Source organism: Chanos chanos, chromosome 14 (genome assembly GCF_902362185.1).
Source record: "Chanos chanos chromosome 14, fChaCha1.1, whole genome shotgun sequence".
Taxonomy (NCBI): Eukaryota; Metazoa; Chordata; class Actinopteri; order Gonorynchiformes; family Chanidae; genus Chanos; species Chanos chanos.
Window position 1 is genome coordinate 15586582 of NC_044508.1, and position 16079 is coordinate 15602660.

The 16079-nt window shown below is 43.2% G+C and overlaps 1 protein-coding gene across 1 annotated transcript; it reads right to left on the reverse strand.

Moving 5' to 3' along the window:
- Positions 1–5052: 5052 nt before the first annotated feature.
- Positions 5053–15868, reverse strand: kiaa1614 (KIAA1614 ortholog). The gene is made up of 10 exons (XM_030791107.1): positions 15412–15868; positions 14860–15378; positions 13937–14006; positions 13037–13177; positions 9688–11012; positions 8759–8903; positions 7680–7905; positions 7271–7395; positions 5528–5700; positions 5053–5246 (listed from the first exon to the last, which is right to left on the reverse strand). The coding sequence occupies exons 1-10, from the start codon at positions 15866–15868 to the stop codon at positions 5053–5055; spliced, it is 3375 nt and encodes a 1124-aa protein (XP_030646967.1).
- Positions 15869–16079: the final 211 nt, after the last annotated feature.

The following is a 16079-nucleotide window of genomic DNA, read 5'->3' on the forward strand; positions in this document are numbered from 1 at the left end:
TTTTTAGCAGCTCTTAGTCAGTTTGTTATGTCTATGGGTTTTAGGTGTCCTTTAGCGTTCTCTTTTTTTTTTGTTTGTTTTATATCATTGCATTTTCAGGCAATCACATAACCACACTGTGTGACAGGCTTGAAAATGAACCATACAGGGATTTTATGGTATAATTGCGTATTATGGTGTTAGCCCTTGAACTAGTGATACTACAGCTGACACACGAACGTGAAAGTGCAGTGTGCCAGTTTTAATTGGTTCGAAAGTCTGATAAGAGTATTATTGTTATGTAACGTTACGATACAGAGAAGACTCAAATTAAAAGTTGCACAATACTGGAACTGCCCTGTGAAGGAACGGTGACCAGTGGATAGAGTGATTCAGTGAAAGGATTGATTCAGTTCCTGATAAAACAGTAGCGTGAAACTCTACTGTGTGTCTTATTTTGACATGTTTTATCGACTATCATCCCTTACTCCTGGAGAGAATGGGAGTTTTTTTTTTTTTGTTTGTTTGTTTTTTAGAAATCCCTCTCTTCCCTTTAACCTTTAAACTGTTATGTAAGTCTCCATACCATGTCCCTAAGTGTGTTTCTTGCTGTGTATTGTTGAGTGACTTTGAAAACTATTAAAAAGCAGATCTGTGTTGAAGATCAAGGGTCGTATGACTGTTTTCCTTTTTACAGCGTGCCGCAAACATAGTTATATCGGTGTTAAAGTCCACAGACGTTTGTTTTCGGAGAACTATTAGACTGCTGAAGACAGCAGACGTGCAGTAGCTGACCATGGCAGTCAGCGTATTGATCTGATTAGCCAGCAAGCGGCATGGATCAGTCATGAAAAACCAGTGGGAGGGGGGCTTAAACCCAGGACACATGACAGGTGGTGCTCTCCCCTTCCTGTCTGCTCCCTTTGTCTGTCCCAAAACAATTAGTGATCCACACCTGAGTCCCTCAGCGTGCCACACTCTCATTAAAATGACTATTGAGGAGGTAAGATCTGTGAATTATAATTGCTTCATATTTCAGATCAACGGTAAGGGATACCTTCACAAGATTTTGTACATGGAATCATCTAAGTCTTTTATACACTATATTAATGCTTTGTCAAATGTTAAATATTTTTGGATTTTACTATGTACTTGTGGGGCCCTCGCAAAATGTTCTCTATGGCGTTAAGATCAGAGGACACATACACGTCACCCACACAAAGCTTACATGACTGTTTGCCTTGGACACACTAACAAAATCTTCCGTACAAAAACTTTACCTTCACACATAGATAGATGGTCATTTGCACCTGGTCATTTACTGGTGTCATAAGTCTGAGGGTCCAGCAGAAAAACCAGAAAGTACTCATTTTCTCTCAGATATGGGTAAAATATATTCATTATCTAAAATATGCAAGGCCAAAGGCCCTGTGTGGCTCAGATATATCTCTGCCTGAGAAATTGTTTTCTGTGGACAGTAACATCAAGATCCAGCAGCAGTAATATATTGTGTGCGAGGAGCAGCTCCTCTCCTCTCCTCTCCTCTCCTTCTTTGTTTGCACCATCATTGAGCCTCATTAAAGAAGACTTCTACCAAAAACCATCTCTGCGCCTTTCTATCATTTAGACCAACAAACGCAAATGCCCGACATACTCAAATGGTGAGAGATTCCTTTTGGATGTCTGATATTCTAGGCTTGTCATTGAACTCCTTGGCTCCAGCGGAGAGAACATGGGTGTAGTGGGAACATTCTCAATATGGATATGTGCAAGTCACTATCAATAGCTGGAGGGTTGTTAATTATGGAAGGTGTGTGTGTGTCTGAGTGTATGTAACTGGCAGCAGGTGCAGGATGCAGGTTTTCTGTTCAGTTCCTTTATGCTGCAGTAAGTGGAAGGGACAACTGAGTGCCTGCCCCCATGGGACACAGGGTTGGGGGGCAGGGGGTGGTCTTAGACAGCTGGGCTTATTAGCATTGCAATGCAGGGCTTTGAGAATACACACAAGAAACATAAAGCCCTCTAGTATCAGGAAACGGACATGATTATGTGAGCTTATGTGTTTGCCTTTTTTTTTTCCATCGCTAAAAGAAGATAAAGCATTTTTACCCCCCTAAATGGTGCCAGAGAGAACCATCTATAACACATTTCCTTTGCCAACCCATTTCCATCAATAATTAGAAAGAATAAATCTGTATTCTTTGAAGTAAAGGTTTTCGTCTTGCTTTATAAAAAACAGTGCACCCAAATTATATTCCCTCATGAAATAAAACAGCATGAGTAATCATATTTCCATAACAGAACAGCTAAAATCAATGAATGCGAAGCACGTTTCGACATGCCATTTCTGAGTGCATTCACGCTGCAGTACATTAGGTCGTACAAGAAGATTGAAGATGATATTCATTTCTGGAGGTTACTTGTCATTTTCTGTCTGTACGGACTTAATTCTGCTCTTTTATGGCAACGTTCCTCTCTGTTGGTAAAAGAGAGAACAGATTGAATTGAAAACCATGTCAAGGGAGACTATGTGTGGCGTTACAATATAAAAGTGGTGTTTTTCTGGTTCTGGTTCAATCCATCTTGGTCCGGTCAATATGAGGAGACGTGAAGGGTATTGATCACTGATCTTCCACCCCCTCCCCTCTCCTCTCCATCCTGTGTTTGCCAAACCAGCTGAGACTCTCCTCACACATCTGTCACATCTCCTCCTCTATCCCAGCATGTCACTTTACCCCTTGCTTTAAGCACACCAACACTTAAATGTCATGTCTGGATCAGTATCTACCTTATTTATGAAATTTAAAACATCCCTTGTTTAGATTATTCAAGAGAAATTCTATTTTTTTTTAAATGCCCAAACCATTTTATTTACTTAAAACACAAATCCAGTAAGGGGCGAGACTCAGACAACCTTTCAAGTCCCTGTTTTAAATCAGAGCTGGAACAGCAGCCACCGTTAACCAGAAAGAGAACTTAAAAAAAAAAAAAGTGAAACATATTTTATCCTATATTTTATTCCGTAGGATCGCATGTATAAATAAAGGTAACAAAATACATTGAGAGATATGGACATTTCATTTCTTTGTACCTTAATACTGATGCCATTTCCGACACCATTCTAATAATAGGTACTACAAAATTGTTCCACTGGGATAACAGTGTTCTGAATGAAAGGAAGGAAATACTTAGAATAACTTACTATACATTTGAAATTCTCAAGCTACGAGTCTACCACACCAACCACTGTGTGTCCCCTCACAAAGTCTAAAGCCTTTTAAAGTCTACAGAAAAGTACTAATACTCCTTTGGCATTTAATGCATTGAGTACTTGAAGTCGTGTGCATCTAGGTTATCAGCAGCAATAGAGGACAGTTTACCTGAATGCACGCATTCTGGACACCGTAGGACATGCTGATACAATAAAAGGCTGAAATATGCTATACCGGGGGGGGGGGGGGGGGGGGGGGGTAAATAAATAGAGAGAAGCTCTACTCACTGGGTACCTTTCTGATCAGCTACAGACCTTAATCCTGTTACTATAAGAATGTGCAATGGCTACAAGCACATGAAAATAAAACATTGATTTGTTTGTTTGGCAAACAGTCGCAAGCAAGGAAGTAAAAAAAGAGATCATCCTTCATTACAATCAAAATGACTGGTAAACGAAGCTTCTCGATGCCTCGCGGAACTGTGGCGGGATCACGGAGTTTGTGCACCACAAATGTTATATTAAATATTGCTCGTTTTCCAAATGCTTGGCATAACACTGAAATATAGTCCTTACAGAACAATACTGATTGGGTTTCATTTATGAACAACGCTTACATAGAGAAATCACAAGAAAAAGTAAAATAAAGTTTCAACTCATAGATGTTGAATTTTGGTTGTGGAATATGTGCATATATCCACCTGTATCTCAGTGTGTATGTATTCTATAGACATTTTTAGGCACTGTATTAGTCTTGTAGGGCTTCATTTGTTGAAATATCTGATGGCTTTTTATACATAAACATTTTTAAAGATTTAACTCTACTTAAATCTTTTGTGTGAAGTTGAAGCAATGCTTACAAATGAGGCCCATGATATCATAGTGCTAACTCAGCTGAAGTAAGAGCAACCATTGGGGTCTATTCAAAAGTACTGACAGCGTAACACAAGATGAATACAGGCAAAGAACACTGATTGCAGTCTGTTTAAAAACACCAAATGAGCCTCACATTTTAATGGGTCTTAACCTGTTAAGATTAAACACAGACTAGTGGGTGTGCATAAACATAAACATTTTCACAATGGTGACATTAGATTGTTTAAAGAGATGGAAATAGCACCAGGTATCCTGCACTATTCAATCCATAAAGTTTTCCTCTAAATTCTCAAAACACACCTGCCCCAGGTTCAACTAAGAGGAGTCAGAGATTCAACTGCCTTCAACTGATTTAGCATACAATCACTATGCTTTTCTGATAAGAAATGAACAGCTCACAGAAAGATCTCGCTGACTGGTTGCTATTTCTGAATCATTTTGATTCTCGTCACTCATCTTACTAATGCTCATCTTTCAAAGTGGACTCTATTTTCAGAATGTTATCTGTCACCATGGCTACAGACTGCTGTATTTGCACACAGGTACCAAACAGCTTTGAATCACTAGATGAATACATTGGGATTTTTTTTTGTTAGGTCTCAGGGGGAGCTGTACTGTTGCGTGGGGAACATCTGAGGATAGAGAAAGCAGAAGCTTAGGGCATTTACTTAAGCCAAATACCTTCAAAAGAACTTTCCCACACCTTGTTCAGTCTATTTTGCAAGATATTTAGTCTCACTACCTTGATGATAAGAAAGTAGACAGTCGCTTTCATGTCGAGTTTTTTCTTTGAACTGCCAGGAAAAAATATGCTGTGAATTCAGATACTGTGATGTGTTCAACCCTCACAGTATTTCAAGCTGAAGAGGCTGTTTGATTGACAGCACATCAGACTGAATGGAGGGCTGGAGCACCACGGTAAGCCAGCTACAATCACGCGGTCACAAACAATGTAAAACAACATCATTCACTCCTCCGTGGTGTCATTAGCGCTGGAGAGGTCTGTGGCGGAGAACACGGATAGATGCGGTACTGTTCTGGGTCATCAGCTGGGTCACAAGTTCCAGACTCAGTCCTGCTACCTTCTCCCCATTGACCTCTAGTATCTCATCTCCTACTCCCAGTAATCCAGCATACAGCTTCTGAGTGCTGCTGTCTCCCATCTCCTCCACATACACACCTATGAAACAAAACCACCGCACAACATTGGGTTTCACTCAGTGAATAACAAGACTTGAGATGGCAAATTGTTTGGTCATGGAGAACGTCTCTTATTGTAAACAGCAAACACATGAAATTAATTTTGATCAGCTAGTCTTAGAAGTGATTTCCTGTGCATTCTACTTTTGCATGAGACTTACAGTAACATCTTAAATGCTGTATAACTCTACGTGATAAAGGTGCCCATAATCAGATTAAAAGACAGAGAGAGAGAGAGAAAGAGAGACTTAATTCTCTAACCTGAATCTCGTCTGCCTTTGCCACGGGATATGAGAAAGCCGAAAGGCCCGTTGGGGGGTCGATTCAGCTCCAGCAGTAGAGTTCCATCAGAAAAGGCCTGGGCCACTCTCCCCACTGACCGCACTGCACTGGGGGAGCCCACATCCTCCACACTGAGGGTACGTTGGAGCCCTCTACACAAATACACACACAGACACAGAAGACCAGCCTGAATCAGGTATACTCATCAAAGATATTTGCAATCACACACACACATAATATTTTCAAAGCAGACTGATGCTGAGAGTAAACGCAAGCACCAGCAATTACACAACCAAAATTTTCAGAGAAGAGCGCACACACAAACAGAGACCAAACTGTGTGTTTGCATCACTAGTTCATATCAAAGGGCATTGGGTTTTCTCAGGTATAGTATGTTTAGGGATGACAAGACAAGGGGAAGAGAAGCTCATTTTAAAAGAAACAATACTCAGCGGCTGCAGACACTAAATACAGGCCATGCCCAAATCAGTATCAGAGTGACGGAAGCTCAGCTTTCACTCCATCAATCTTGCCCAACGGATCAGGAGGAGCTGTGAATAGAGTGTCCTTGTCATGCCTCTCTCAGGTTTCTGACTGGCTCTCCAGGAAGGTGATGTAAGCAGGAGGCTGTCCAGTCACTGGGGTTGGAATTTCCTCTGGCCTCCAGAGTGTTCCAGTCTTTTATTGGACTACTGGCACAGAAAGGCTCTCAGACAGTGTAAACACACACACACACACACACACGCACACACATACACACACACACATACAAACAGAGGAGGCTCTAACACAGCATGAACACACATAAACACGGCGCATTCTAGGACAGCATAAACACACACGGACTCTCTCTCTCTTTCGTACACGCGCGCACGCACACACACACACAATCTCTAGCAGTGCCAAAACACACACACACATGCACGGCAAACTCCCAAGTGGCATCAAGTCACACTTAGTAGGTATCAGCAACACAGACAAGCACGATAACACATTCTCTGGCAGCATCAACAACCAAAACACACACTCTCCAAGGCAGTACTGACAACACACACAAACAGTATACAGTTTCAACTCCGGTTTTAGCCAGCGTTCCACTGTGTGACCTATGATCATCTCCTGAATTCCTTCTCTTTCTTTGGCAGTGACACACACTCTATTTTTGTCTCTCCGCCAGCCTCCTCAGACACCCACGCTCACTCAGTCAATGGAAAATATTCAGCCGTTACACAACGCTTCCAGCTGTCCGGGGCGCATGCCGCTAACACAGGATTGGACCCTGTGCACATCCTCCCAACGATGCACGCCATAATCCAGATACAGCTCATTCATAATATCATGACCAAACAGGGACGCTCTGGGATCAGCTCAGTGATTCATAAATAACAAAACAATTTGTAAAAACACTCCAGTTTTGACATCACATATAGTCATCTTCATTTAGATGTTGATGACATACATCATACTTTGGATACGACACGTAAAAAATAATAATAGCAATCAGAAATTGTGTTGATCCGTGAATATTCTCGAGTATCGATCTATGTATCTGAGAAAAGGTATGAAGCAGTGAGTATGAGTGAATAAAAATGGTGTGGAAAAGTCATCAGTTCAGTTTATGTACACAGTGAAAATGGAAGAGGATGACATCTGTGTATGTGAATGTGTGTGTGTGTGTGTGTGTCTGTATGTGTGTGTCTGTGTTTGCATAGGATACCATACCTAGCCAGCGCAGGGCTGCAAGGCTGTTCTCCTGGTGTGTATGCAGTGGAGCGGTCTCCCTTTCTCTTGGGAGACTGGAGGCTCTGCACTGATGAAGACTTCCTCAACTGGAGAAAGGGAGACCCCTAGTGGTCAAATATATCATAATTATGTTTTAATCAGTCAGACAGTCAGCCTACACAAGATTTTCTGAAACGGACCTTTTTCACTACACCTGAACTGATTCCATCTAAATAGCGTAGTTTTAATAAGGCTTTGAGATTAGCAAACTAATACAGCTAGTCAAAAGCATTAAGTCAACTTATCTGTGTTACTGTTAACATAGAACTACTACGTTATAACTGAAAATACTTCAGAGACACAGCCTCTGTGGGCGCTGAACATTACACAGCAGCGCGGTGTTGCTCACCAGGCGAAGGGACTGCAGTGAGGGGGCTTTCTTTAGCTGGTTCTGCTGTCTGTGAGCGGGGCTGGGAGAGGCAGTGCTGGATTTAGTCTGTATGTTGAGCTGATCCATGCTGCTAGATCGGCCCTTGCCCAACTTCCCCGCGCTGTTTAATCCCATTGCAGAAAAGAACCGTCGCAGGGACAGCTTGGGTCTCCCCTCCCGGTGGTCCGCATCTGTGAGTGCCCTACTGTGATTCCAAAAAAAAAAAAAAAAAAAGAAAGAAAATGGCCATGAGGAGACTGACCAATCAGAGGCAAAGGACTGCATTACAGTGAGCACAGCTGACACAGTTTTGTTCCAGGTAAACACTAGCATATCTAATAACCTTGTTAACAATGCAACAAGTCAGTTCAAGTCAGTCAGGCGTGGCTTGGCTAATAATAGTATGAATTATACACCCTATTTGTTTGCTACAATGTGATGTGCACTTCTATGAGGTGTGTATCCTAGGAGGAATTTAATACATCATTATGTCAGTAAGTGGGACACTGTGATGGACTTGTGTTGACTGAACAGAGTCTTTTCAGGCAGTTGTTAAGATCAAATCAAATAGTGATCACCAGAATGTACTTGTAGTTTTGGACAGTAGGGGGCACTATTGTGTTAGAAATTCTGACTACACCTGCTATGACTATGGTGAGAAAAAAAGCAGGAACCAAAGGCTCCAATAACAGAGTGGTACAATGATGTCTATGCCTAAGAAAATTTTCCACACATGTGGTCTTAATCAGAGGAGGGCAATACTGTCCTTGACATATCCCGACGGAACATTTTTAATAACAAAAAAAGGTTAGCCTGCCATTTCATCCATTTCCCTGACCTACATTCAGTGTTTAGTGCCACAAAAAATGGACTGGACCTGAATCCCGGAAATTAAAGTGTGTGGAGAGGGGGCTTGAAGGGCTATGAAAGGGATCTAGTTCCTTAAAGTATGAGCCCAAATAAAGGGGATTAGAGAGTAAAACACAGCACTGACTCTTAGACACAAGTCAAAAACACAGGAAGCAAAGCCTCTCTCTGAAAGAATTGACCTGACTTACTGTGAGGGGCTGGGACTGTCCTCCCTTTGATGTTCTGCCCTCATTGGTGCCCTGGCCTGTCCATCAGTGACACGGCAGTAAGTAGACACGCTACCAGCAGTTAGATCGGGTCGAAATTCGCCTGTGCCTTGGTGCTGTTCCGTAACTGGGAAAGATGGAAAAATATGTAGTGGACCTATTTCTGAAATAGTTTTCCACTTAGGCATGACTAAAAGTTTTCAGCAGAGCATGTTTGTTGTGTGTTCCCCTTGTTCTCAGTGTGAAGGGAAATCAACATCTCTATAATGCATTGTTTAATGTGTGAGAAGACTTAGGGCTGGGGAGGCCGCAGAGGGAACAATCACTGGTTTCAGAACATGAATAAATGCAATAGTGCGAGTGAACAACCCCAGCCTTCATGGGATTACTGCCTTGGGACCATGGGGATCTGCTGACAAGAAAATCTCGACTGGAACTGGTACACAGCACAGTCAGGTACACCCAAACACACACACACTCACACAGAAACGTGACACATCACAGAACATAGACAACTACTTGTGATCCAAAGAGACAGTTGAGACATGAGAGCTCACATGCAGTTCATTAGCAAAGGTGTGCCTGGTTATAACTATATCTTTCAAACCATTAGGTTTGGATTTTCTATGACAAATAGTATCCGTTGGTCTGAATCATAGCTGATTTATATGATCAGTTACAGATCTTCTCATACTCACAGTAGTAGTGATTAGATGGAGTAATGATGGTTATGATTACAAAAATGCCCATTGTTATCTATCCATCTACTTCCAGTGCCCTGTTGCAAAGTATATCTCCCATTACTTCTAACTGGTTTGAACACTGTCAGACTAGTCCATTGTTCCAGTAGCCTCTCACGCCATGTAACATATCGGTATATTTCTGATTGTAATATGTTGAAGAAAAACTACCTGCTGTTTGAGACGCAGGCTCCCCATTCTCTGTAGCGGCGTAAGCAGGTGAACCATGGGTCGCGCTATGTTTGAGGGGAGATCCCCTGGAACCGGAGCTGGAGGAAATTCCTAAAGATGGACAGGACCCCACTAGAGCTGAACCGCCCACCCCAGAGGAGAGCTGCTCCGGAGTCCTGGTCTCCAAAGTGCCCCCCTCCTCTGGAGAGTCCAGAAGCACAAGGCGGTACTGTGGTGAAGGCATGAGTTTGACCACTCGCTGGCAGTTCGCTCGGCTCTTGGAGCCTGACTTGAGAGCTGATTTCTTTGGCTGCGAAGGTGGTTGGGGGATACTCTGAAGAAGAGGAGGGGTTGGAGTGTCATCTTGAGAAGGAGGTACTGCGGGAGGTTCGGTGGATGGGTAGACAGATGTATGACCGGCCGGCACCCTTTGCCCAGATTGCTCCGTGGCGTATGGGTTGGGCAGTAGCATTGTGGTTCCGTTTGACAAATGAACTTCTGCTCCATTTGGCACCGGCCTAACATTTTCTAACGGACCTTGAGCCGCAACCCGACTTGTGCCTGAGTCCCCTGCTTCTATCATCCTCTCTACACTTCGTCCCCTCCTCTTCTGCTTTGTTAACGTGCCCCCATTGCTCCCATCATCTGCCATATTATTATACTGTCCATCACTGTCCAGCCCATTGACAGGGTTCACTGCCCCAATGTAAGTCTCTTTAATTTGTTCAATACGGACCATACGGTTGGGTAGGGTGGGGGTCACCCAACATGGGATCGTCTTTCCCTCGTTCCCTCCGTTAACAGAGATTGAATGGAGAGGTAGAGGGTTTGGAGCAGGACTCAAGTTGGATGTCGAAGAAACTCCGTCCAAGAGGGTTCCACAGGAATTGCACTTCTGACTGACAGCTTCTTGGGGGATCGTTTTGTAATGGGCATTACCATTTGACAAATTCTCCTGGGATTTTCTAGCTTTCTTAATCCACAGAGCAGGGTCTTCTGGACCACGGCCGTGTTCTCCTGAACGTCCCGTCTCGGAGCGGCCGTTGACGTAAGAGGATATGTTGGGCTTGGACACCAGTAGGCCCTGGGCTCGCTCACCGGCACGTCGACGTTGGCGAAGACGTTCCAGGTAGCGCACCTCTGCATCTTTCTCTGACTCGTCCTCAAAACGCACACGCGTGGGTGACTGACCGTACCGCCGACGGGCACTACACACAGATTCCCCACTAGAGGAGTCACTCAGACTCCCTGAAACCGCCACCACCCCCTCCTTCCCCGCAAGAGGAGCCCAGCGCAAGGGTGCACCAACCCTAGACAGCAACTCCCTGCAATCACACACAAAACATTTCAGAGCTCTGCACTGTTACAAACTGTTGAATTATGGGTATTTGAGCCATAATCTAATATCATGACAAAGATTTATTAGATTAATATCCATCCCTCTAGGCATGAGATTAAAGCCAAACAATAAGTAAATTACCGTAGATTATCGACGTGTAAAAATTTACGTGTCTGCAAATGACATCATATTTTCAGGTTCTTTGATCACACTCCTGAATGATATTACACCAAATTATACCACGATATTCAAACACAGAATCACACAGAATCATAAAGGCTAATGTGGTCCACATTCCATTTCCTGACACGGAGACATGGCGAAATGCCTGTGGAATTCTCTCATCTGTTTTTGGCTCCTCTCTGTAAGGCCTCTGCATTCCAGGCATGCTTTTTTCTAGTTAATGGAAGGTCATTTTTAGTACAACCCTGCTTGCAATATCCTGATTTCAAATCAAGCTCTGAGACAGACATCAACATAATCCTTCAGAGATATATTTTTATATATATATATATATAAAAAAATGTTAGATATATTAAAAAAAATGTTAAGCTGTTTCAAATATGGCATTTCTGTAATTTTTCAGAAACACATCTTTTTACTTCTTACAGTCTGTTTGTTCTGGTGTAATTTGTTACATACAAAATTATAAATCCATACATCTACGTATGACATTCCCCGAATGCAAAAGATGTGCGCTTGTACGTAGGGAGACAGAACTGCACACAATGGAAGTTTTATGGTTGTGAACATAACATTTTGAATACCACATAAATTACGGTGTTAAACAAAAAGTCCCTGTGGAAAAAGCGTGGAATGTTTACAAAGTGCCGACATCAGTGGACACAGTTAAGATGCGTTTCTCCCCACGAGAAGAGAGAGGGGGCTGATAACAGCTGGCGGACATGACAGGTGTAGTGATGCAGGAAAGCAAATCAGTTTTGCCAAGCGTCAAATTTAAATCAGGGAATGCAGCTGAACTGAAGGAAATGAAATCCCTTTATCAGCAACACTTGATTTTTTTTTTCCAATACCAAAACCTTTTGGATTTGTTTTAAAATTACATTTTGGTCACAAAATGAAGTTCGATACATCATTTAGTTTATATAGGTAAATCGTTGCTTGACGATACGTTGTCACTTCACTCTGTTCCTAAACTGTGTTGCTATTCACTTAGTCCTAATCTGTTATGGATAATGTCGCTAACTCAGTTGCTCTCACCGTACCAAACAAGGAGACAGCTGTTTGTGTGGTATATCCATCTGTCTCTATGCGAAAATGCTGAGCGGTCAAAACCAGTACGCGTTATTTGGATTTAGAGGCACCAGCGTCCAGTAATTGTTGTATAATTGAAGACTGCTTACGTAACACTTACAGCAGAAATAGAATAAATAGAGTGCCTAGAAAGGACATAACAGCCCCGACACGCTTTTATCACAAGCTAATTTCATGTTTTATGTATTTATCTGTTTGCTTATTGGTTTGTTTGCCTATGTTGTTCTTGTTTTTGTTGCTGCCGCATCTTAATAAGGACTAAAAATAAATAACTTTCAAAAATGTATACACGGATGAAGAAGTTAGTAAGTTTTGCTTAGTAAGATCATCTGTAAAATATGATACTAAGATACTAGCTCTGGACATTTCCAATACAGCTATGAGGGGAACCAGCACCTGTTGCAGCTGAGAGCGTGCTGCTGATAGACAGTGAACACTTTTTACTCTCATCAGCGGCTGCCCCCCAGTCCAGACCAAATGAAACATAATACAACACAGCACATAACACAGAGACTTAATGGCTCTGAATACTGCAAAACAGACACACCCAGAGTTCATTTAACTGAGGGAAACCACTGATGGAGAAAGAGCGGGGTACGACTGTCTTAAATTTGCGCAGGAAGATCTTCGAGCACAATGAAGATAAGCCTGTACGATAAACAACAGCCCTTGTTCGGACCCCTTAATCTCAGAGCTAGTAGGCTTACGAGAGAGAGAGAGGCCAAAGAGACTTACGGGTTGTCCCTCTGGACGGGTAGGATGGTGTGGTCAGCCTTCAGCGGATAGGCACGGGCCTTCATACGCGCTCGTTCTAGTAGTCGCTTGGCCTGCTCATGGCGCGGACTGAGCGGCAGGTCGTCGCCGGACACAAAGGCCCTGTGGGCCGCCCAGAGGGAGAGAGACAGAGAGAGGCACACGTCAGCGCCTGTTCAGGAGACACGCTCATAGAGTAGGGGATTAAGTGGAGCAAGCCGTCACCACTAATTAGGCTGACGGGCTGTGTGTGTGTGTGTGTGTGTGTGTGGTTGTGTGTGTGTGTGTGTGTTATGTGAATCTAATAAATAAAGGTAAACAAAACAGTGCGAATAAATGCAGCTATTGAATAAACTATCAATTATTGCTGAGAACTATTGTCGTCATGTTATATGTCACCGTTTCTAAAAAGAGCAAATTAAATCATTCAGTATATTGCTACAAAATACTCGGTTGCCTCAGACAAAACTAGTTGCTTTCAACGTAGTTCTTTGTATAAAAACTCTGTTTCAATTAAATCGCGTTAGTGAATCGGATATGTAACAGCTGCTATGTGTTTTGCGCTCTTAAGATTTTCGAGTGAGACCGTTTTTTCAGCGCTGACAGATGACAGAGGGCTGTCGATCTTTTCCTGCCGTTATGAGGCCAGACTAGTGGACAAGGAGGGGCAGGAAAAGTGAGCGATATGATCTAAATCCTCTCCTGATGAGAATGTGGGTTCAGCTGCGGCAGCTGCTCTGCTCAGTATTTCCTTTCACACTTGCTGTTCTGGTCTCTTTATAAAGAGCAAATGTGAAGATGCCGTATTCAGTTTCAGCATAAAAATGGGACAGGAACCGAACGGTAATGCAAAGTTCGATATTTATGTTATTAGCACCGTACTTGGGGTTGTGTTCACTGTCTTGGAGAGAGATTCCGGAGTCTCCTTCACTGTCATTCACGGGGCGCAAACCTGTGAAGAGAAATTCAACACCATTCTCTGTTATCTATATTGGCGTTGTCACAAAGAAACTTTGCAGAGGCAATTTTTGAACCACATGTTTTTCGCTCCTCAACAGTACAACATAACCCACTTGATCCGCATGTTTAGCACTTGCAGTAACATGTAAAATATCAACCAAATCTTTCAACGGCTTTGTCTTCCATGGTTATTAATTGACCATTGAATAATAAATTACTAAATGCAAAATGCCAAATCTTTAGAGAGTAGTGTGGATGGTAAAATGTTCTGTCTGCATTATATTCTGTCTGCATAATGCATAAGACTGCATTAGATTTGCAGAATTGTGTGTCTGTCCCTCGGGCATGAAACAACTGCTGTTAATAAGACTGGAAATTAAAGGGACATCCTGTTTATGTTAACATCTGGGCTGTCTGAAAAACATCACATCATCTCACTCCCTTTTTATCTCCCAGTCTTTACCTCTACTACATTCATCTCTACTCTTGTTAATCCATGTAATTCTCATTCTCATCCTTCAGTATCTAGAAGGATTAAAGAGCTCTCTTGCTTGAATGACTCTTATTTACTGATAGAAGATACAAAAGCTTCAGATATATGTAATGTAGTGAAAGTGACATTAAGTAGGTAAGTGAGGGTAGTGAGGTGTCAGAAGAGAGAATATTGTTGTCATTAAATTTAAATCGACACTTGTTCACCCATCTACATGCATCCCACCATCTAGCTGCAGTTAAATGAAGTCCCATGTTGTGGTTTATATCATGGACAAAGATTACCATGGAAACAGTCAGCACTGATCTCACTAGTTCCGTGCCTTAATGCAAAGTTGAATGAAACTTTTTACCTTTGGTGCTGCCTTGCTGTGGGTTTTCTGACCTGTGCCCTGAGATCAGGCCTCCCTGGCAATCCTTCTTTTGGGCCTTCTGGAGCATTTGCCTCAAGAGGGTCCGGTTCATCTCTACTCTCTCGGCCAGAGACATGGAGCTGCTGGTGCTGCTGCACACGCTCTCCAGGCTGTCAGCCCGCCACAACAGACCCATCTGTGCCTCTGGGCTCATTGAGTCAGCCTCATTTCGCATGTACCTGAGCAGGTGAATCTCCAGGCTGTCAGACCTCTGGAGTTCCCGTCGCGTTGCGGGAACCATCCCTCTTCCCCCTGGGACAGTTCCTGCAGAGGAGAAATCTCGCACTGGAGGAGCATCTGCATTTAACATAAGGGTCTCCGGCCTGGCAGTTTTCCAGAGGCCCTTGGGAGGAATCCACTGTTTATGGCAAGTAGAGTCCCCCTGCACGCTGCAGACATCATCTGATAGGTTCTCTGGACTGTCTCCATCTCCATGTACCCTTGGTAAAGCCGGTATTGCTGAGTCTGAGGCCTGGTCACGGTCACCTACACCTGGGAATGAGATTCCATTAAGATCCATGTGAGTCTCAGGATCTCCAGGGGGGAAAGAGAGTAACCTAGTGTGAGGCTCCACCTCTTCATCACTGCTGCTGGATGTCCAGGCCCCTGTGAGTGGAGATCCTAACCCGTATGGCACGGTTGCCACTTTTTTCTCCTGAACCCTCTTGGTAGGCTCTCTCCTTGCTCGCTCTTTGCGCTCAGAAAGGGCCTTAACCTTTGACTGCAGGGCGGATACAGCAGATACCTGGGCACAGGGCAGTTGGGGATGGATGAGGGGGCATACAGAAGGAGTGGTGGAGGTGGAAGGCTCTCGGATAGGAGTAGAGGGCCTCCTGTCCTCTGAGTCCCCAGGCTGTTGAAGCTCAAGGCCTTCACCCAGCTCGGGTGGAGTTTTCTGAGAGGCATCAGGCAAGGGCTCTGTCTCCTCAGCCACAGAAATGTCCTCCATGGCCCAATCAGAAGGTCAAATCCAAATCAGTGCATCTTGGCCACTGAAACAACAGGAGGGGAAATCAAGAAAGAATCATCAATGTTGTGTTTCAAAGAAGACTTCACCGTGTGAAAATGAATGAATGATCCTCCTCTAAAATCCATGCATCCAACTAAAAAACAGCTAATTATAGTTTTTGATGTAAAAATGCTGTGACACTTATTGGTCC

Excerpts from the sequence above, each read along its gene's own strand:
- kiaa1614 (XM_030791107.1), bottom strand. The coding sequence starts at position 15,868 with ATGGAGGACATTTCTGTGGCTGAGGAGACAGAGCCCTTGCCTGATGCC. Across the intron at positions 11,013-13,036 it reads CCCGTCCAGAGGGACAACCC|GGAGTTGCTGTCTAGGGTTG; the intron begins GTAAGTCTCTTT and ends GTGTGATTGCAG. Across the intron at positions 7,906-8,758 it reads GACAGTCCCAGCCCCTCACA|TAGGGCACTCACAGATGCGG; the intron begins GTAAGTCAGGTC and ends TTGGAATCACAG.